General features: G+C 41.3%; 2 protein-coding genes across 7 annotated transcripts in view; one reads left to right on the top strand and one right to left on the bottom strand.

Moving 5' to 3' along the window:
- Positions 1–5,575, bottom strand: part of PHC3 (polyhomeotic homolog 3) — a 44,854-nt gene extending 39,279 nt beyond the window's left edge. For 2 of the 5 annotated variants that reach the window (XM_064516601.1, XM_026105698.2), the window contains exon 1: positions 564–2,890. In XM_064516601.1, the coding sequence (XP_064372671.1) occupies positions 564–607 (44 nt within the window). In that variant the 5' untranslated portion in view covers positions 608–2,890. Of the gene's footprint in view, positions 1–563; positions 2,894–2,945; positions 3,900–5,203 lie in introns of those variants that run through there. The other 3 variants (XM_064516603.1, XM_064516602.1, XM_026105701.2) reach the window with 2 other exon arrangements.
- Positions 5,576–5,598: 23 nt separating this feature from the next.
- PRKCI (protein kinase C iota) overlaps positions 5,599–21,068 on the top strand; it is a 31,677-nt gene continuing 16,207 nt past the window's right edge. Inside the window, exons 1-4 of one of the 2 annotated variants that reach the window (XM_026105718.2) lie at positions 5,599–6,096; positions 14,193–14,314; positions 18,612–18,701; positions 20,127–20,177. In XM_026105718.2, the coding sequence (XP_025961503.1) occupies positions 5,975–6,096; positions 14,193–14,314; positions 18,612–18,701; positions 20,127–20,177 (385 nt within the window). In that variant the 5' untranslated portion in view covers positions 5,599–5,974. The remainder of the gene's footprint in view (positions 6,097–14,192; positions 14,315–18,611; positions 18,702–20,126; positions 20,178–21,068) is intronic. The other variant, XM_064516604.1, reaches the window with a different exon arrangement.

A 21,068-nucleotide genomic window follows, 5' to 3' on the forward strand; every position in this document is an offset into this window, starting at 1 on the left:
CCTTCCCTACAGCACAGCACAGATGCTACTGGCTGCCCATTCCGTACTTCCAGCAAAATATTTTCTTGGCAAAAATGACTGGTGGCTTGCTTTATTCAGAAAGAGATCAAAAGGCTATAGGTAAAAATGCTTTCACTTTTTACAGTGGTATCTCCCGAAATACAGCAACAGTCAAGGAAGAAACTATCTGTTTAAGCATCTCTGATGATTCTTCCCCAACCTAACCAGCCTTGCTTTTTCTACTGCAGAATACAATCCCTCTCCCAAGATGCCTTCTTTAAAACTGAAATGAATCCAATACATAGATTTATGAGAGATGACTGATTTCTTTTTCACTTTTAGTTTTCTGATTTACCGTACAGGGCATAGTTGCTGTTTATTGCTTAAGAGATAAAAAGGGGGGGAGGGGGAAGATGCATTTCCTTCCTGCAAAGAAGGACTCAGAAAATAATCATTTACAGAGATGCAGTGTACTGAGGAAAAAAAACAGCATTGCCAAGTTCGTAACAAACGCCCATTAGATTCTGCGACAAACAGGAAGATAATTAGGAATTTCAACTCACACAGCTGAAGGCAGAATACAGTGCTGCCAGACGGCTACCTTCATCACTCAAAATGCGACTACTGCACAAGTGGGGAACCTACAAAATAATACCCACTCCCTAGTAAAATTGCCCGCACTCGCTTGTACCGCACACACATGGCACAACAGCTCCTGGTGACTTGGAACAGCCAAATCTTAATAGATACATGGTCACCTAGGACCTCATGCCTATCATTATATTGCATATCACATGTGTATTACATATATTGCTGCATATCCCTCACCATGAAAAAATTCATAGCAGTAAAATATGCTGTAAAAGCACAAACCTTTGCTAATTGAACTGTAAAAAAACATGGCTTTGTTGTTAAAAATCCAGATCCACTGTCTATTATAGATGCCATCTCTCTACAGCAGAGCACAAGTCAACATACACAGATCAAGCACTTTACTTCAATAGCAATAAAAACAGCACTACTTCAGAAACCACTTTACACTAATTTCACATAATGCTAACGAAACATACCTTGAAAAAAAAAAAAAAAAAGTTACGTCTCCTTCAGAGGACATTAAGCATATATCAAAAAATTTATACCTAAAACTTGTCTAGCTAGTTTTAGCAGTATTATGCAACCAACTCAATTACTCTAAAAAAAGAAAAAAACACTGAATGTTTGATTTTCGTAATTCTTAGTTTCTGAGTTCTTACACACATACGTAAGATCTATCATTAGCGATGTGTGCAATGCATCCCATTCTACTAGCTAACCCACCAAAGTTCGCTATTACCCCACGCTAACAGTCAATCCTTTAGCTTCAAAAATTATTTTATTATTGCCCAAGTTATTCATGCAATGGCTATATGAAGAAAATCAAACAAGAGCGAGCCCCTAAACTCCTGTTTGGCACAGCCTGGCATCGAGCTGCAGCTCCAGGCCTCTTCTAACACCACGTTTGACCCAGTATCAGTTAGAGCTGATATGTGATCCTTGCTCGGCCACCCTGAGGTCCAGCTGCAATATAAATAACAGAGTGGTACCCAGCACCCACACGAAAAAATACCAGGCCCTCCGCGGGCTGAAGTGACACCCATTGAAACCTCTCTTCACTTTTAGCGAGGGAGGATTGGTTTAGGGACGGGAGGAAAGAAATAAAAGCGTATTTTTTAGCAAGAAAACCAAGAATCCATTAACAACTTAGCAGACAGATCTTTTACGACAAAGTCAGACTGCTTTTACAGCGTTACTTGGACCCACCTTACAGCTCTGTACATGCAGAGACCACTTCTAACTCTAAAGGAAATAGCTAGGATGACATCGCCTGCAAGCGGCTTTAATGCAAAAGATCCCCTCCAATGCCTGACTAACTTTTACAAAATGCAGTTACTAACTCTGACTTTAAACGACACTACGCTTTCAAAAGTAACACTGAAATACAAAACACAACAAAAAAACTACTCTGAAAAGAAATATTTATTCAAAAGAGTGACAGTGTGGGACACCATACAGCCCCAAATTACAGCATGTATAACACGAACATTTACAAGTTTTGCTCTATTTATATATTGAGACTTAAAGAATAGCTTTGGGTCAAAGCACGTATGCAAAGTAAGCTCAAAAAATATCCGTTATTCTACACCAATAACTTTAAGCAGCAATCGCTATGTATACTTATGCCACTAGCCATTTTTGTATTTTGGAAAGCTTGATATTTAGTAAATGAGACAGTAAAGAGGAACGCTGTTGCAATTCAGCAACTGTAAGTGATATGGGAAAATAGAGTCCATTATTTTCTGCATATATATTCATTCAATTCATCACCGCTCCCTACAATTTCAAGAGAACATAATGGCAGGGGGAAAAAAAGCAAAAGAAAAAGGACATTTTGCTCTCAAACTCAGCCCTGCGAGGGTTTTCCGTGTATGAGTAAGAGACGCCGAAATAAATCCCGCCCCTTCTCCTCCACAGCAGCTCCCGGGCGCGCTAACGTTGCGTGATGCTTTTTCTTTTTCTTCTTTTTTCGGCAGAAAAGGGGCTTCAGAGCCGCGCTCCGAGCAAGCCCCAGCGGCGCCACGCCAGGCGGCTGCTCGGCGAAGCGGCGCCGAGGCGCCCCCGGCCGCAGCCGGCCCCGGGCGGCCCCAGGGCGCGGGCGGCGCTCACCGCCGCAGGCCGGGCCCCGCCGCGCCGCTCCGCGGGCCGCGCACTGCCGCTCCCCGCCCCCGCCGGCAGGGCCGCGCTGCCCCCGGGCGGGGAGGCGGGGAGGCGGCCGGCTCCCCGCGCGGGGCCGGCCGAGGCCGGGGCGCTGTCAGGGCGCCGGTCCCCGCCTACGCGCCCCGCCCCGCCGCGGCCTGGCCCCGGCCGCCCGCTTCCCCCTCCTGCGCGCGTCCCGCCGGGAGACTCGCCTCGGACGAGCCGCTCACTCCGCTTCCGCCATCTTCTCGCCTCCCTCGCGGGGAGGCGCTGCGCAGGCGCAGGGCGCCGCCGCCGCCGGGCACGTGACCCCCGCGCCGCCATGTTGCCGCTGGAGGGCGTCGTCCCCGGGGCCTTCGACGCTCGGCTCGGCTCGCCGTGGCGGCCCTCCCGGGGGCTGCTGTGCTGGAGCGGGCGGGTGGCGGAGGCAGTAAGTTTTGCTCGTTTGATTCCCGAGCTGTACTAGAAAAAGGACACACACGGCTCCAAGAGTGCTTGTGGGAGGTTATGGTCAGGAGAGCAGTTGCCTTTAAGGCTTTTGTGCAGCGATTGCTCAGGGACCTCAGCTGCGCTTCAGCCGTTCCCCCACCCTGGTGACAAGCATCTGACCTCTCTGAGACAAGCAAAAGCCCCGCTGGCCCCGCTTCCACTTCTTCCCTGTGAAATACTGGCTCAGAGTTTCTCCCCGCTATAGGGTTGGTTCTCTTCTTCAAGACCATCTCTCCCTCTGAATTGAACCTAATTGATCAGAGTTGAATTATCTCATTAATATTATGACATCTACTGATGGTAGCTGCTGCTGTGTATTATCTAGCATAGATGAGGCAAAGGCCGGCCCCCTTAAAGATGAATAGCCACCCTGCCAGAAAATGCCTAATTCAGATCTTACAGGGGACATCTTGGCAAACTCATTCTACATCTCTCCCTCTCCTCTTCATGAAATGCCTGCTGTGACGAAGAAACACCCTCCGTATGTTAGAAGTACGTAAAAAATGTTACACATAGCCTTTGGATATACCAGTATTTTCAAAGTTGCTTTCATTCCCTTTATATTCACGTAGGTCTTTGTGACAAGACATGGCAGACTGCCTATATAATGGAAAAGTTCTTGTGGTGATGTTCTACATAGTTCAAAGTGGACTCTGTCACCTCTTCCATGGTCCTTTCTGGAGAGAGAAATGAGATTCTGCTAAAATCAGCTCACTGCACTTAGGTCATCAAAGTCAGCTGAGAGGGGGTAAGCAATAACTGTCTACCTTTAGGGACAAAGGCTATGGCTGATGGGGACAAAGATTCTCTCAAAAGTTAGTTAATGCAAAAGATTTTATATATGTTCTCTGTTTCTTCAAAATAAAAACAAAATTTCAGCTGCCCATTTAACAGAGGGAGAATTCTCTATTGGAGAGTTTGGAAAATGCTCAACATAGTTACAAACCATCAAATATTTTATAGCAGTATTGGCAGCCACTGGCTAAGGAACTGTTTTGTAAATCTTTATTTAATCACTTTATTGCTTCTTTAAGAGGGTTTTCTGTGTATCATGTACTGATCAGTCTTTTCCCATATTAAGTAAATAGTTATTTTTAGGCTGTTTCATGGACTCTTGAATATGACAGAACAGAGAAAGCTGTTAGCAGGTGTGTGCACAGCCTAAAGCTAATACCATATATAATTTCAAAACATATGCCAGTACTAGAAGCATCACTGCGTGATTAAGATAAATGCTAAAAACATGCTTCTTAAAGGAAATCCCTGAAGATAAGTTGCAGCTCACAATGCTAGCACTGCAAATATACCACAGCTAGGCCTTTTTTTTTTTTTTTTTAATACCACCTTTGAGGATGCTGCCAAATCCTTGAGGGTCATCTGGTGGTGGACTGAAATGGTTCAGTGCCAGAAGCTTCTACAAATAGGAGCCTTCTCCTCATGCTGTCCAATTATCTTGTTATTTGAAAAAATTGCTAGGGATGCTAGTAGGCTATCCTTTAAGTCATGGGCCTACCACCTAAAAACACATTCAGTTATACCAGCATCCCTAAATAGAAGACCATTCCATGGCTCATTTCTGATTCATTAGCAGTCTTGGCAGAAATTGTTTCATCCATTGGTACTGACACAGAACCAAGAGTGTGAATGAAAATAAGAATTAGTTAAAAACTTGATAAATAACTGAGCAATAATAGAAACAAATAGCTGAATATAGCTCAACAATATGTTTTTCTGCAACTAGATTGCTGTTTCCTCAGATAACGCATTTTGACCAACTGAGAGTTTGACACAGAAGAAAAAAATTGCCAGATGTTTAGCTGCCAGTTGGGATAAGTAAGCACTTTGCAAAGAAAAAGAATCTCAGCAAGCATCTCGCAAAATGCCAGCACTTTCCCACGCATTACAGACAAGCTCAGACTGTCAAAGGGCGAAGCAGTCTGACTGCAGGTCAGGATGCCTGGGATGAGTAATGACAATGCACCTGGTCACATGAGGAGGTCTGGTTTCTGTAAAGACACCACAGGATGATTCAGTAGGAGAAAACAGGCGTTATCGTAGGTTGAAAAAGAAAGTTGTAGGGAAAATGAAGACTCGTGCAGGAATACTCCGCAGATGCCGCAAGAAAGCGACACAAGCTCTGGTTCAGATACGGCAGGGTATTTCCTGCTGTAAGAAGAGGACGTAAGACTGTTTAGAAGGTGGATGCAGCAAATCACTTTCTTCTGAGGAAAAAAAAACCCCAAATGCTAAGAAAAACAAGCCTGGCAGCTGCCCGCTCAGCAAGACCCCACCACTACGTCGCTGCTGGCCGGTCCTGACCTTCCTGCTTCCCACCTAGCCCCACCGCCGCTTCCGGAGCGCATGCGCGGGCGCCGCAGTCCCGGCAGCCCCCGCGGCGGCGGCACGCCCAGGCCGAACCAAGCGGCCGGGGAGACCCCGCTCCCGCATCCCCCTCCCCCCCCCCCAACTTGAGCGCAGGGCGCGGGCGAGTGGCCCCCGCGGCTCTCCGTACCGCGCCCCGCCGCCCCGGGACGGGGATCTCTGCCCGATCCGCCCCTTCGCCGCCGCGTGGGCCGCCCCGCGGGGCGGGGGCATGACGGGGGCGGGCAGCGCCCGCCTCTCCCGCCGCGGGCGATCGGCGTGAGCTGCGGCTGCGGCGCCGGCTCCTCCTTCCTGCCGCCGCCCCGCGCAGCGAGCCGGGGGCGGCGCGGCGCTCCGGGGGGACGGCGGGGAGCCGCCCGCCGCGGGGGGGATGCCGACGCAGCGGGACGGCAGCGGCAACGGCACCATGTCCCACCCGGGCCCCGCCGGCGGCGGGGGCGGCCTCGGCGGCGACAGCGCCCACCAGGTCCGCGTGAAGGCCTACTACAAGGGGTGAGTGGCGGCGGGGCGAGGGGGGCGGCCGCCCCCGGGCGGGCAGCTTTCCGCGGCGGCTCCCTGCCCTTTCCCTGCGCGGCCCCGCTCGGCCCGAGGTCGGGGGAAACCCTTATCTCGGGGCGGAGCGGAGCGGAGCGATAGCGCTGGTATGCCGCGCTGGGAGCTCCCGGGGCGGCCCGCCGGCGGCTTCTGTCCATGGTGGCGCCGGTAAGGCGGCACTTCAATTACCGCGATTTCAGCGCCTTTACCGGGAGCGTTAAAATCTCGAGTCCTGTTCGGTTCTTGGAGGGGGAAAAGGGGGTTAAAACAGAAACGGGAAAGCCCGCTGCTGAACGGCTGCGTTACAACGGTTTTCAAGCGCCGTGCTGAGCTGGTGCTGGGGGAGGCTCCGCGCGGGGTGTCGGGTTTCAGCGAGCTGCCGGGGGCGAGGCGCTGGGGAGGGGCGGCGGGCTGGACCCGTGCGGACGGAGCGGCCGCAGGGCACCGGTCTTCCCGCAATAGCATTAATCCTAAGTGAGGATGTGTCCGGGTAACTTCCCTGTGCTTCTGCTCACCTTGCCTTCCCGCACATTCTGATTGCACCTTGTTGCTTACCCGCTGTTAGTAATGCGAGCATACTGCTCCATAACATTTTCCTGAGGGTAAAAAACCCCCATACTTAGAAAATATGCTCAGAGTCAAGATCCAAAGGGAGAGGGTACTTGGCTGAAAACCTAGCACGTTGCTTTTCAGGCTCAGGTTCGCGGGCCCTGAGTGACTTCTGAGAGAGTCGGTGAATGGTAACTAAGACACATCCACTGTCACTTGTGCTTCTGCTGTAAACAGTGCTGGGGGTCTGCACAGTGAAAATCCCAACCCTGTCAGCGGCTCTGCAGCAGCAGTGTATCCTGCCAGAGGAAGTAGTCTGCTCTGGGTTGACAAACTCATATTAAACAGTAACAGTTACAGGACCTAACTGTAAAAGTTTGCCAGCAAGGTTTGACAGTGGTTCTTTGGGCCATGAAGTTTGGTAGCAAGTGATCTAAACAAAAAATGTAGCTTGCAGTTTTTGAATTAAGACTGCATTTGAGACACATGCACAGATACCTGGAAGGAAGCTGCTATTTGCAGTAGAGGAAAAATTTCATTATATCTGTAGTATTTACTATTTAGTAATGTGAATATCTGATGTCTCTAACTTTGTAATTTTAAGGAGAGATGTAAGGACTATCTGGCCTATTTCTGTTCTGGGGCTTCTCTTGACAAAGGTCTATAAAAGTGCCATAGAGACTAGCACAGTCTGTGGCTTGAAAATAGCTGTGAAACATTTTTAGAGCAATAAAATGGAAAATTCTCAGCTGTTTTGCTGTCACTGTAATCTACCATCTTATAGAAGTGGAGATGCCTCTGGCTATTAACTGCCAGAAGTGTTCATTTGGTTAGACAGTGAGCTAAAGTGGGAACCGTTTTGAGTCAAAACTCTTTGTCTCCTGCTGGATCAGTTTTCATCTTGATAATTTCCCCATGCTATCCCATGAATACTTGCTGTAGCACAGGGAGGCTATGGTGCAAGAATAGAGAGAAAGTAGTTCAGGGTGCTGGGAGTGAGGAATAAAACTGCTACGCTGGACAGGAGTGCTGGCTCATGACACTTTAAGTATTTGGTAATAATTTCACAGACACTGAAATGTTTCTTTTGAGTCTCATTTACTGACTTTTTATCTATTAATGTAATCATCAGTTCACATGTAATAGTGAAACTGAGTCACCCAGGGAGTTGGTTAACTATTGTTAATACAAACAAACAAGCTGGAATGCCTTAGTCATCATTTCTTTCGAGATCTAAACAAATTCATCTCTCCACTTTCCTGCAACAAAAGGTTTTACTTCCACTTCTCAGACTAGCGCTATCAAGAAATGGATATCGGAGCAAAACATTTTGCCTGCACTTAGTCTGGGATCCACTGGGAACAAAGGACCTAAATCCTGATATCAAAGGCATTGTTTTCCCTTTTATCAATTAAACTGTCTCAAGATTAGAGTTGGATAGAGGATTTTACAGGAAATGGTATTAGTCAGGAAACGTTAATCTCTTAATTTCGTTTCAATAGAAGCATTTAAATAGGATGTAAAAGTTGTGAAAGTCTCACTACGAAGGTCTTTTCAGCTTCTGGAAGGAATTTCTGGTCAAAGAAAAAAAAAATCCAGCAACTCGGAGGCACAGATCCATTCTTGAAACAGTTCATAGCCCGACAATCAGACTGCTCACCTGGTTCTCGAGACACGGCTCTTACCGACTCAAACCAAAGAGCTGCCTCTGAATCCCCGTAACATAGGTTAGTCTGGCTAAGAGCCTAACTGCTTTCCTCAGCTGAGACAAAGACTTTCATGAAGAACTCTTTGAATGGTCTTTGTTTCGTTCTAGTATTCAGTGGAAATTCTTTATCTTAAATCCATGAAGCATGTAAAACCAGGAAGGAAAATTTTCCTAAAATGAAGAAAGATCATGGGAATAAGGGTATGGGAATTCCCAGAAACTTGGGAATTAGGGCATAAGTTGAATTTACCTGGTATTTCCTTCTCCCAGGTAAGCTGCACTTACCTTCCTAATAGGACTAGTTGTTTAAAATGCTGAAAATAACCTCTTTTAAGAATTATCATGTTCTGTGCAAAATATGTGATAGGGATTCCTGAGTGAGTACTTAGGAGTTTGCTCTGTTACACCACGTGTTTACATATACTTCAGATTTTTGTTGATACAGTGACAAAGCTTAGCAGTTTCAAATACTGTACTTGGACAGCACCTGTAGTTACAAGCATTTCAGCTCTCTGATTTTTTTTTCCAAGTTTACTTTTTGGCTTGTCTAATTTGTTTGTCTATTTGTAGATAGTTTTGGTCAGTTCTGTACAAGAAAGCTATTTTATCCATACTATGTAAGAAGAGGAATGCATTGCAGCGGTTGAGAACAGCTGGGAATAAGGAGAGCACAGCTTGTGCGCTATGAATCCTGTAGAATTAATGGTGCTGATTATGAATCTTGAAGAACCATCATTTCTGTTGTGGTTAAAACTGCTAACTTCCTTTCAGTGACTGACATAGGTTTTGAACTGTCTGAACTATGTAGGCTGTAATTCAGGGTAGGCTTTTAGTATAGTTAAAGGTGTAGGTTGCCAATGTGTTGCCCACCTACAGTTTGGTTTATTTCAAATGAAAAATACCACTGGCAGGCATGTCATGATACATGTTAAATTTGCTTTTTTTAAATTTTAATACGTTTAAGTGGGCGGGAAAAGGAGTGGGAAGAACAGTTCAATGTTAATTATAAAATCAAAACACACCTCCATAGGAACTTCCAGGGAGCTAATTTCTTAGGAATGTTTGAGTTCCCGCATCCTTTCTTTATATTATTCTCTGCCTTGAGTGCTCAGTGTAGTGTGGTCAGTGTAGCAAAAAGTAACTCTTCAGCCTGGTATCTTTCATTGCCTGTTGGGTGTAGCATTGCACAAAGCAGAGGGCTCAGCCTTAAAAAAAAAAAAAAAAAAAAAAAAAAAAAAAATTTAAGCCCATGAATACATTTTCAATCCTCCTCCTTGCATTGAAACATTGATTCCATTTTGCAGATGAATATTTTCTGATGATACAGTTTTCCAGATAAACAAATTGTGTGGGAACAGGCAGTTTCCAGACCTCAAACTTCTGCTGTGGAAAGAGCTTCTGTAAATCTTACTGAATGGTAGTGTCTGGACCGTATGGAAGACGTGGACACTGACACGGCACAATTCTCAGAGTTTTGTATGGGTTCATTTCAGTGAGCTATAATTAAACCTTCCCTATAGCCTGAATGACTGACCTGGAAGTGTGATGAATGGGATGTGAGGTGTTCCTTTTTGTTTGGTTGGTTGGTTTTGTTTGTTTTGAGGTGAAAAAATCTAAAGCGATAGTTTCTGTTCTTGTAGTGGATTTTTCTCCAACAGAAGTTTGAGCTTAGAAGTGAAAAATGATACATGTATTGAATTGCATTTAACTGTTGGCATTGTTTTTTTTGTTTTGCGTGTTTGTTAAAGGTTGTTATGAATATCGGATGTTCTGTAAAAGAAAGAAGCTGTGTGATGTCAGAAAAGGTGGGGAAGATCGCGATGAGGTTCATGATTTTCTAAAAATACTTAGAATCTGCTCTCCAGCATTCATGTTTACATTTATCACTTGCATTTTCTCAGTCATGCTGTGGCTTATCTTTTACTCATTCTTATGTTTGCAGTTTATTGATTCAGGCAGGCCTTTTATTATTAATATCAATAAAATGATACTTTAATATTAATGGAAGAGATAAATGTCAACATTTTATTTGAAATGAATTCAGGACAAGGGCTGTCCCGTGTTTATTTGCATGTTTCCTACTTTGTAGGCCCCCTGATTAAGACATATTATAATAGTACTAAAAATAAATGAAAAAAGTAGAGCATCTATAATGAGAATCAATTAACATATCCAGATGTGGTGCAAGTGGTTTGCTTTAATCGGAGATATTTTCTGATTCCCTCTGTTTGTCATCAGAAGACAGGGATATTATGTTCAAAAATAGCTTTATAACAAACTTATGCTTATTAAAAGCAGTACATCAGCTTGTCTTCATTGGGAGGAAAGGCTTACTGTCAAGAATTTTTTTTCCCCTTATCTTAGTGAAAGAAAGCATTTTGTGTATTTTTTTTTTAATGCAAAGCAGCAGGCCATGGTACACACTAACTTTACTTTAACTTAGCATACTTTACTCATACTTTAACTCAACATACTACTTTGTGTTTAAAATGCCGAATTTCCTCTCACTAGAGTTTAATTTTGTACCTTGGCTTGAGTTAATACAGCTTTTTGCTAATGAAGAAATCGTCATTGCAGCATTAGATGGAAGAAGTGTGGAAAATACCATATAATGCAAAGGTGTGATAACAGAATTACTCTGGAAGTGAGACCTCTCTCAGTAGAAAATGTCAGTGTCATCAATATAATTAAAATTGCAAAATAAGCTTGTAAAAAGACTTGTAATCTTTCAATTTCTACCTTATATAAAGTTGACTTCACAACTCTGGGGGAAAATGTGCTTGATATTACTTGTAGAACCTTGCTCGTACTTACATACTTTTTTTTTTTTTTCAGAACCTTAGCCAACAGTGATATTAAAATGTAGAGAAATTAGTATTTGTTATAGTACGTACTAAGATCTCCTTCAAAATGTATTTCATAGCTATCTGATATGCATCCTAGTGAAGGTATTAGAGTAGTAATTTTAGACTTGCTTAAATTGTAAAATAAACTGCTTTTATTTGAAGGGCAGCTGTTTTGTCACATGAAGGTAACAAATGGGAAGGTTTTTTTTTCAATTCATATCAGCTTTTACTTTGTATAGGTAACAATTTTTGTCTCGAGGCTGTTCAGTACATCTTGATTTTGTGGATATGTCATTTCTTCTGTTCACTGTAGGGCAAATACAAATTGCTGTTTTAAGTGGACTTCTTATCAAACAATAAACTTAAGTAGGAAAAGGAATAAGTTTAATCTTCAATTTTGCTAGAGCATCCGTAACTACTGTCTCTCAGGATTATGATCTGTTATCTAACTCTTCTTGCTTGTATGACAAAGGGAGGGCTTTTTAGTCATATAATCACTGCTTCCTTTAATGTACCCTTTCCCATTATTTACTAGGTTCATTGCAAAATAAACTCTAAATGTTGAAATATATAACTCTTTTTCTAGTGCTGTTCAGAACTTAACCTTTTGTTTAAAAAAAGAGTTCAAAGTGAATATATCTACACTAAAATGTGAATAAATTAAGGGGTGGTAAACTTTAACACAGAATCAGTGAAGTTGCTAAACAGTACCTTATCTCCTTCCAAAAGTGTAAGTCCCTGAAAAACAGGAAATACAGGTTGAGGCTTTGCCTCACAATGCAGTCTCATGTTTTCTTTGGGTGATGCCTGCATACCAGTAAGGCACTGTTAAATCTGCCTCCAGTTGCATAGCCAAATATTGGCTTCAGGTTCCCAGTTCATGCATTTTGGGAGAGAACGCAAAGAAAAGCTTCATACTGGGGAGAAGGTAGTTGTTCTGGTGGGACAGACAAAATAGCGCGGTTCAGATGAAGCCCCGTTTGCCCAGCAGCACTACGCTGCTGTGTCTGTCGCTCCCTTGGTAGCAGCTTTCCCCTTCTGCACTGAGCTGGGACTGCTCAGGGCTTGGAAGGAGAGGGATAAGGGAGAGGATCCCTGGGACCTTCTGCTGCAGCCTGCCAAAGCACTTTTTTACTTGTATGAAAGTTGAAGGAAGAATACAAACAGCAGTTGCTTTTCCATTTCTGTTTATACTTTGTATGTCAAATTTCTCTTATTTTGCTGGCAGTGTTCTGAAGCCCTGGATGTTACTTGCACTTAGGAGAGCCTTCTTTCTTTTCTTTTTTTGAAGTATTGGGACTTCAGTAACTGCTCCAGGATATAGTCTTGAATGGAAGTGGAGCAGAGCTGCCACCTTGCTCCTTCAACACTTGTTCAATCCTGATATGAATTCTCTCAGCAGGGAGAGAAACTTTTGTGTTAAGAGGGCACAAATACCATTTCATTTCTAGTGTGGAAATAAGGAGCAGTTCCAAATAATGTAGCAACTTTTTGAATGCTTTATTCATATTAGTGAAGAAGTATGATTTCACTATCCTAACAGTTTACTGCAGTCTTTCTTGTAACTAAACCAGAAATCCAGAAGCAGGCTAACTGTTCTTTTAGAGTGCTTAGAAATTGCTAGTTTATTTTATTTATGCTGCTAAGCTTAAAGGAGCCGCTGCAATATTCAGACAAATGCATTTACACATGGTTTCTCTGCCACTTGTGGAATGGTTCACACCACCATATGTTAAATGTTAAATCACACAATACTTGATACACCTCTGCCCATATATGGGTGACTTAAAGGCATTTAACTTACTGTGCTTGAAGACTTCACCCTGATAGGCATGTTTGTGTAAATTTTGACCAGATCTATATTTTATCTGTTGTATCAATACATATTTTTCCCCAAGTAGTGTTAGCACTGTGGCCTGTGCATCGACAGAGATGAATCCCAACTGGCTGAGATTGTTTTGCAAAGTTCAGTCTCGTTGCTCAAACTCTGGGTTTATTCACAAGGTTTGAAGAATAGTGTAAACAGCCCTATTTTTCCTCCATCTTTTTCTGAACTGTATCTTTGACTTTGGTCAAAGGACTGCAGCCTTGGGTCACAGGCTTAACCTGCTTTCCTCTAAGGCCCAGCAAATACCAAGACAATGGATCAGCATATTATGTCAATGTAGTCAAAGCAGTAGGTGACTAATTCTAATTATAACAGAGATACTGCTTTACTGTTATGCAGAGTTGGTAAACTTTAATTCTAATTGTATGTTTCTCTGTCTGCCTTCCCAGTCATTGTGGTGCTGCATCATGGGTCTCTCTTTAAAGGCATTTTGAATATTTGGATTTTTTCTTCCTGATCTGCTAGGAAACCTATTTTATGCTTTTCATTAATACTTCATAACATCTACACAATTACAATGTTAGTTGGAGAATATCTAACATTTTAATACCTAATAAAATAGCTGTGAAAGAGTAAGCAAAGCTGGCAATATATTAATAAATGTTCTTCAAAAGTTTTGTGACGTTTTCTTTCTTTGGTTTCCGCTGGTGTAATATCTCTCCTTTCTGTGTGTAGTTCAAATCTGCTGCAACTCACTTCAAAGTTATTTGGGCATTTAAATTGAAATTTTTCAAAAGCAGATAACTGGAAGAACAAACATCAAATAATTGGTTCTAAAAGTCCCTTAGAGCCTTACTTTGTTGTAGAAAGGAACAGTGCTAATGGTTAATTAGTATTTCTTTAATATCTTTAAAAGGCACAGTTTATTTCTCTAGAACTAGTATGCTTCAGCATGACAGTCCAGAGATGAAAATATAAAGGTGTAGTTTGCATGATCAGGGTTTTTAGAGGGCTGTGACAAAAGGTGGGTTTTATGTAAATGGTATATGGAAGGCATTAGAGGTCGGGATCAAATGCTATATATTACAGTATAGTTTCTCAAATTTATTTTTCTCTTGCTCAGGGACATCATGATAACGTATTTTGAACCTTCCATCTCATTTGAAGGACTGTGCAGTGAAGTTCGAGACATGTGCTCCTTTGACAACGAACAGCTTTTCACCATGAAGTGGATTGATGAAGAAGGTAAACTGATACTTGATGCCTGGCCCTCTGACAGCTATTAGATGAATACAGTGCTCAGCTTTCTAGCTCTCCTTTCTTTCATTTCTTCTTCCCCTCCTCCCTCCACCTTCATAAGATAAGCTGTGTGTTTTCTAAAAGAGTAAATCTGAGTCCAAAAACAATTGGTCATTCAATGCCCTTGTAAATATGTCTTAATAAAAACATAGTTATTTCAAACCACTTAGTATGGTGCTCTCTCTCTCTCTCTCTTTTTTTTTTAACCAAGTAAATAAAAGCTAGGTGACTATCAATGTTAGGATTTATATAGGAAAGGGTTAGAAAGTGTTCCTTTATGCTGCTGAATAAATCTGTAGTTCACCTGCATCTTGAATATTCTGCATATTCTTGGTCCCTCCCATGCTTAAATGGATATAGTAGACCTGGAAGAGGTTCAGAGAAGGGCCACAAGAGTGAGTGAAGATATGGAACAAATTTTATGGAACAAATTCCATAAAAGTTGTTCTAGGAAAGCTAGATCCTTCCAAGCTGGAAGGGAGCACTGAAAAATCATGAATTGGAGTTTATCCATGGGAGGAAGAAGGTCCTGAAAGAAAATGATTATTTGCTGTCTTTCTTCCAATGCAAGAAGTGGGGAGCATCAAATGAAATCAGAAGGTTTCAGAATAGAAGGAGCTGGTTCTTCACTCATTTAGATAAGCTCTGGAACACCTTGCTACAGGATATTGTAGATGCCAGAAGCTTGCATTATTGAAGAAGAAATGAATCCCATTCATGGCAAAGAAATCCACTGAGATTTGCTTACAAACATAGAAACCGTTCCAACTCTAGAAAGTCTCAGACTGCAAGTAGCTGGTAGCTGAGAGTACTAGGAAGCCTCTTAAACGCTTGCTATGTCCTGCCTCCCCTGGCACCCACCCACACTTATGCATCCGTTCTTGGCTGGTGTTCCTACTGTTTTCCTCTCCAGTGGGGACAGGTCAGATCACCCCTAACTAAACTGTACACTCCTCCTCCTACCATCCTGGAAGAGAGGAGGGAGGGGTAAAAACCTTGAGAGGACTTTGGCTGCTGCGGCAAGCAGGTTACTGGGATAGAGATAGAATTTTGGTCCGAGTCAGTGTAGAAACTACTGTGCTGTGTAATGAGTAGGAAAGTTAACTTTGTAATAGCTGAAGCAAGTCTTAAATGTCTGAAAAAGAGTTTTGAATGTTTGAATAATACAAGTTATGGTATTTGTCCTAAATATCAATACTATTTAATATGTAGTTGAGTTGTGTATATATAAACAAAAAACTTTGAGTGATTATATCAGCTGTTCTGTCAGCAACCTAATGTTTAACACATAGCTATTAAAACTTTCCTAAATGTTAAAAGATGAATTACTTTTCTGAATGAAAAGGATTAAAATATCTGTAGTAGATTTTTCATTGAACTGTAGTACGACCTTGGACATGAACTCTTTTGTGGCCTTTAGCACTTCAGTTCTCCATTTTTCCCTTATAGGCATTCTAGTGTCTCTTCTGAGTTGTAGATATACATCAGTAAATCTTAGAAAAGACTTTCTAAGTCTTTTCTTGACTTTGGGAATTGGTGTGGTTGGACATAGGTTTTGAGCTACAGCAAACAGACAAGACTGAACTATGAAATAGCTGTTGAGGTATTTTATCATGCTGAGTACCTGATGCAATACATAAAAGCCATAACGTGCAGTGATTTGTTGGCAGTAATTAGCATAAATGGTCCTTATAAAACTGTTTCCTTCCCTTCTCACAGGTTTCTCTTTCAAAACTGTGCCAGTTTATTCAGAGTTTAAAGCTAAGCAGGGACCAGTGTCGGTTCTTGGAAGTGCTATATGGGCAGGTGTGTTGAAGATCATGTACTCTTGAGAATCCTCCCCCCGTCCCATTCCCAAGTTATTTACCTAAGGCAAATGCAATGATGTAAAATGGACAACATTTTGAACATACGCTTCTATGCAGTGGCACTATTTGAACTGAAAGTTTACTTCATTGTAAACTAGCTATTTTTGTTTTATCTTGAAGAGGATAATGAGATTTCCACTTACATACTCTGTAAAATCACTTGTAATAAGAAGCACAACTCTTTTTAAAGAATTATGTTTATGGAAAATTTTGTTTAGATTAAATGGTTTACTTGAAGTGACAGTTTGCCTCAATTTCTGCTTCTAAATTAGAGGCAGGTAAAAAACAGGAGGATACTGCAGTTAGATTGAAATATTTTCATACATTCACATGGGATTCGATTTTCACAAGCAGTCAGTGTTTGCTTTAATTATTTATGTCCAATTTAAATTCAGTGGAGAAAAAGTTAATCTGATGATGAGAAGTGTGTTAAAAATCCCACCGTCTGTACTATGTGCAACTCTTGTGTCTACAGTGTATGGCTTCTTGCCAAGACCTCCACCTCCTCTTTTCCTCCCTCTCCCCCAGTCTTCTTCAGCTGATATTCTTTCTAGAAGCTCATGATTTGCTTCCCTGCACAATCCCTCCATCACATCCTCTTCATGAAAACTTTAGTTCACTTTTTACAGAAGTATGAGGAAATGTGTGTACTGTGGTCTGATAGTTGTAATACTCTTATTCATGTTTGTTGGAGTATAAGACAGTATGTGGTGTTTAGCCTGTCTTTTCATTACTTACTAATTTGCTTGATCAGATGTGTGAATAAACTGTTTAATGGGATTTACATAGTTGCTGATTTTTTTATTTGTCATATTTTAAATTTTTTAGCCTTTGCAAGATGCAGAGCATGGTGCAGAACTTTTTCTGCTTCATAGAGGTCATGGTACACAAATGCAGGCTTCATTCAGCCGTGAGTGTAATCACTTCACAAGGTGGTCAGAATCAACTGGAAAAATAGAACACACTTGATTTGTTTTTTTGACAAACTCTGCTGTTTTATGACAGTTGATTTTACCTCTGTCTCATGAAGTGTACTGCAGGATGGACGTTAACCTTGTGTTTGTGTTCACTCTGTTCTTTCTTGGTGTTCAAAAGTGAGCACTTTCCTATGACTGTTTATCTGAGCTTTCTTCAGATGGCTGTAAAGCTCTTAATACTCTTTTTAGAAGAATATTTGTAGCTTATGTGTTTTATATACCAACTCACGAATTATAACCTATTGGGGCGTAATTTTTTGTATAGCATTGCTGAACTGCATCAGACTGAAGAAAACGTTTTGTTGCGTGACTGCTCTTTTGAGTCTTTATAGCAGTTTTCAAGCACTTAGAGACTGAGAAGGCCAGTTAAAGTATCGGATGAAGTTTTTAGGTGAATCTTGAGAGACAGGTAAAGTATAGGCTATTTGTGTGTCCAAAGGAGTATATCTGAACCAAGGCTAGAATTTAAGGTCCTTCTTGCCTCTGATCCTGAATACAGCAGATCTCTAGCTTGATCTCCTTCACTCCCCACCCACTCCTGTCCCCAGATTTTCAACTCATCTGTATGTCAATATTGCCCCAGCTCAACTAAGCATTGTTTAGTGGATTTGAAATACCTGTATGACTACTTTTTTTAAAAAAACAGAAATGAAATAGCTACAAAGAGACTTCCTAAACTGTTACTTCTGAAATATAGATTTGTTGAAGTAATCCAATGCAGTCTTGTCAGTGAAATTAAAACACATACCAAATGCTTGTGTTGTAATCTGTTCTAGCTCAAATGGCCCAAAAAGGCTGCAATTGTTTAAAAAAAATCTTTCTTTTCCTCTCTTCATGTTCTTTCTGTAAGGCATCGTGCTTCAGATAGTCCTGTGAGTATGAAAGCAGTAGTTAACACTCACAGAAATGGAGAGTTTTTGCTTAGGTTACATGATATGTGTGGTGTCTTTACTGAGGTTTTTTAGAGGAAGGCTAGAGGTTTAACTGCTTTTTTAACCTCAAGGTTAAATTCCTGGCCATGTTGGAGAAGCTGTGAAAATAGAATGAACTCAGTTCTAAGTAGCACATTAAATAAAAGGAAATCTTGGATTTTTCTCAAGATATCATGCATCTTATGTACTGAAATAATGTGTAATCATGCTTGTAGCAAACCAAACCAATGATTTTTTGTGATTATGATCTGCCTGCCTCTTGGAAATATCTCACATTCTTATTTCCCTTTGAAAGCATTCACTATGACTGTATTTTCAAATATAGTCTCTGAAAAAATAAATACTATTAGAGATGACAATATTATTTTGTTTTGCTAGGATGTTACACTGAACCACTGTGAGGGAACAATATTGAATGGCTCAGAACTTACTAGAGTGAGTTTTGTATTCTCTGTTCTCTCTTCAGGAGATCCATGTACAGTTTCCTCACAGCTGGAGCTAGAAGAAGCGTTTCGGTTGTATGAACTAAACAAGGACTCGGAGCTTCTAATTCACGGTATGGTGAAATTAAATGTGTTAGTTCCTATGTTTGTACCTACAAAGAAGTGGATATTTTTAACCCCATATTATCTATGTCTTTTGCTCTGCTCCAGCCTCCTCAGTCAATGCCTATTGTGACATTCTGTCAAGAGGATGTTGAAGACCATGCACCAAACTTTAGCTGCCAGTACTTAGTCAATGCTCTTAATGCAATTAAGGGAGGAAAAACTTATTTTGCTGTTAGTTTATCAATAGGTGATAAAAACAAAAGAGAGCTTCCATTTACTGAAGTGCTTTCTTGCACTTGCTGGTGATGAATGGTAGCATATATATTGTGCAGTGTCCTAGCACTTTGTTCTTGCTAAATGCTTTAGACAGCATCTATATTAGGAAAAAGGAACTGGTGAACTCCATTTGCAATTAGCCAAAAGTTTGAATTTTCTAGAATGAAGTACTTTATGCCAGTTTTGAACCTAATAATATCATGTCCCTATTTGATGTGAAATCATTCAATTTTTATCTTTTAGGGTTCTTTATTTGCCTGTTGTGGTAGCTCCTGCAGTATATTTCTCTTCCTGTTTGGAACTTTTCACAAGTAGGAGATAGACTTCAGTTTAGTAGAGATTACAGTGGATAAGTAGTGGATCCATTGTAAAGATAGTGTGTGTTACACTTCAGTGTCTTAATGTGGTCCTGCTCTAAAAGGACGTGACAAATCCACAGTTCAACATCAGCTCAGCTGGAAGGAAGAGAACGCTTTTCAGCTTCCCAATCCAGTTAGAATTCAACTCTTCCTATGCTATTTAGGTTTGGATATCTGACAGTGTTGTAATTACTGCTTTCATTTTTCTCTCCAAAGACTTCTTAGAAGTGGAAGAGGAACAGAATTTCATCCATTTCAATATATATTATTTCAATATGCTTTTCGATTTGCCCCATCTCCATTTGTTTTGGTTTGATGGGCGTCTTGACTAAACCAGCACCAGAGCTAACTCTCCCCGTAGTCTACAAAAGTGGTTTTACTTCTCTCTGAGTGTAATGGAGGCTAAACCAAATAAAGGGTGAATGTATACAAGATCATATATACCAGTTAGCACATTGTAATATAATGGATTTATAGTCAAGGTTTCCAAAGACTGAGCGTAATGTTTGGTCGCATGAGAAACCAGCATCATTGCTGGTTGCTAGTTACCTTCCTTAGGAAATAACTTAGCGTACTCTGTTCTACAGCAGTATTTGTCATGTGGGTCACTGCTATGACCAGCGTAGGGATTTTGTGGCAGCTTTTCAGCTCACTTGCTGTTGCACAAAGTTTTCTTAACATGCAGTCTGTGCTGTCTTCCTAAATGGTTGACTGCCTTTCAGAAGTGTTATGTTTAATCAAAAGATTTACTTTCTGTCAGAAATAAAGATTAATCTGAAGTTAATGTTTTTCTTGCAGTATTTCCTTGTGTACCAGAACGGCCTGGCATGCCTTGTCCAGGAGAAGATAGTAAGTAGACATTTTAGTGGAGAAGTACAGAAAATCAGGAATTCCAGTTTCCTGTTCTAGAACATTCTGATATTCTATGCTTTTGCTTCCTGTGGTTGATAACTATGTCTTTATGAAAACAAGTAATTCAAATGTCTACAACTTAAATATTTAAAAGGAGTAGAAAGTCTTGCTAAACTTTAAGTGTCGTTTGTCATTTCAGAGTCACTGTTAATAAAGCATTTCACGTTCCTGTTAACTATACATGTCCCTCTGCTTTCCTTGCTTTTGCCTCTTCGATATGACAATTTTTTAATTCTATTTGTGTCTCTTTGGTGGTTGCCAGTTTGCTGGCTAACTAATGTGAGCAAAGGCTTCTAACCGATGGTAATGATGCATCATATCGCCATAGAGACATCTACACTTAATTCATTTTAAACTGATGTTGAGGTACTATCAGGAGTATTCTCCTACAACTTCTAAGTCATGTTAGATGAAGTACTAATCATTAAAGAGGTAGTTTTCCCTCTATTGTAGTATAGGTTTCTATGCTCTTGATACTCATTTTATGAAAGAGCATTGTGTCTGTGTGTGTGTATACAGACACACACACATCTATCAGCTTGATATCTAAGTCTCTGACAAATATAAATATGCATACTTAAAAGTTAACTTTGACATGTTTGTTTATGCATTTTGGCAGTATGGGTGATGCTGCTTTTTTTGAAAAAAGGAGGTTGTAGGCTAAATCTGAAATAGATTTGCACTTTAAGATATAAGGTTTTGGTTCCTGATATGCCTCTAATGGCAGGAGAAATATTGGCAGCTGTGGATCTAAAACATTGGAGGATACTTGCAAGCAGTCTTATAAGCCAGGGCATGCTTCTCAAATTCACCTTCTTTCCTTCCTTT

This window comes from Dromaius novaehollandiae, chromosome 9 (assembly GCF_036370855.1).
Source record: "Dromaius novaehollandiae isolate bDroNov1 chromosome 9, bDroNov1.hap1, whole genome shotgun sequence".
In the NCBI taxonomy this organism is placed as follows: domain Eukaryota; kingdom Metazoa; phylum Chordata; class Aves; order Casuariiformes; family Dromaiidae; genus Dromaius; species Dromaius novaehollandiae.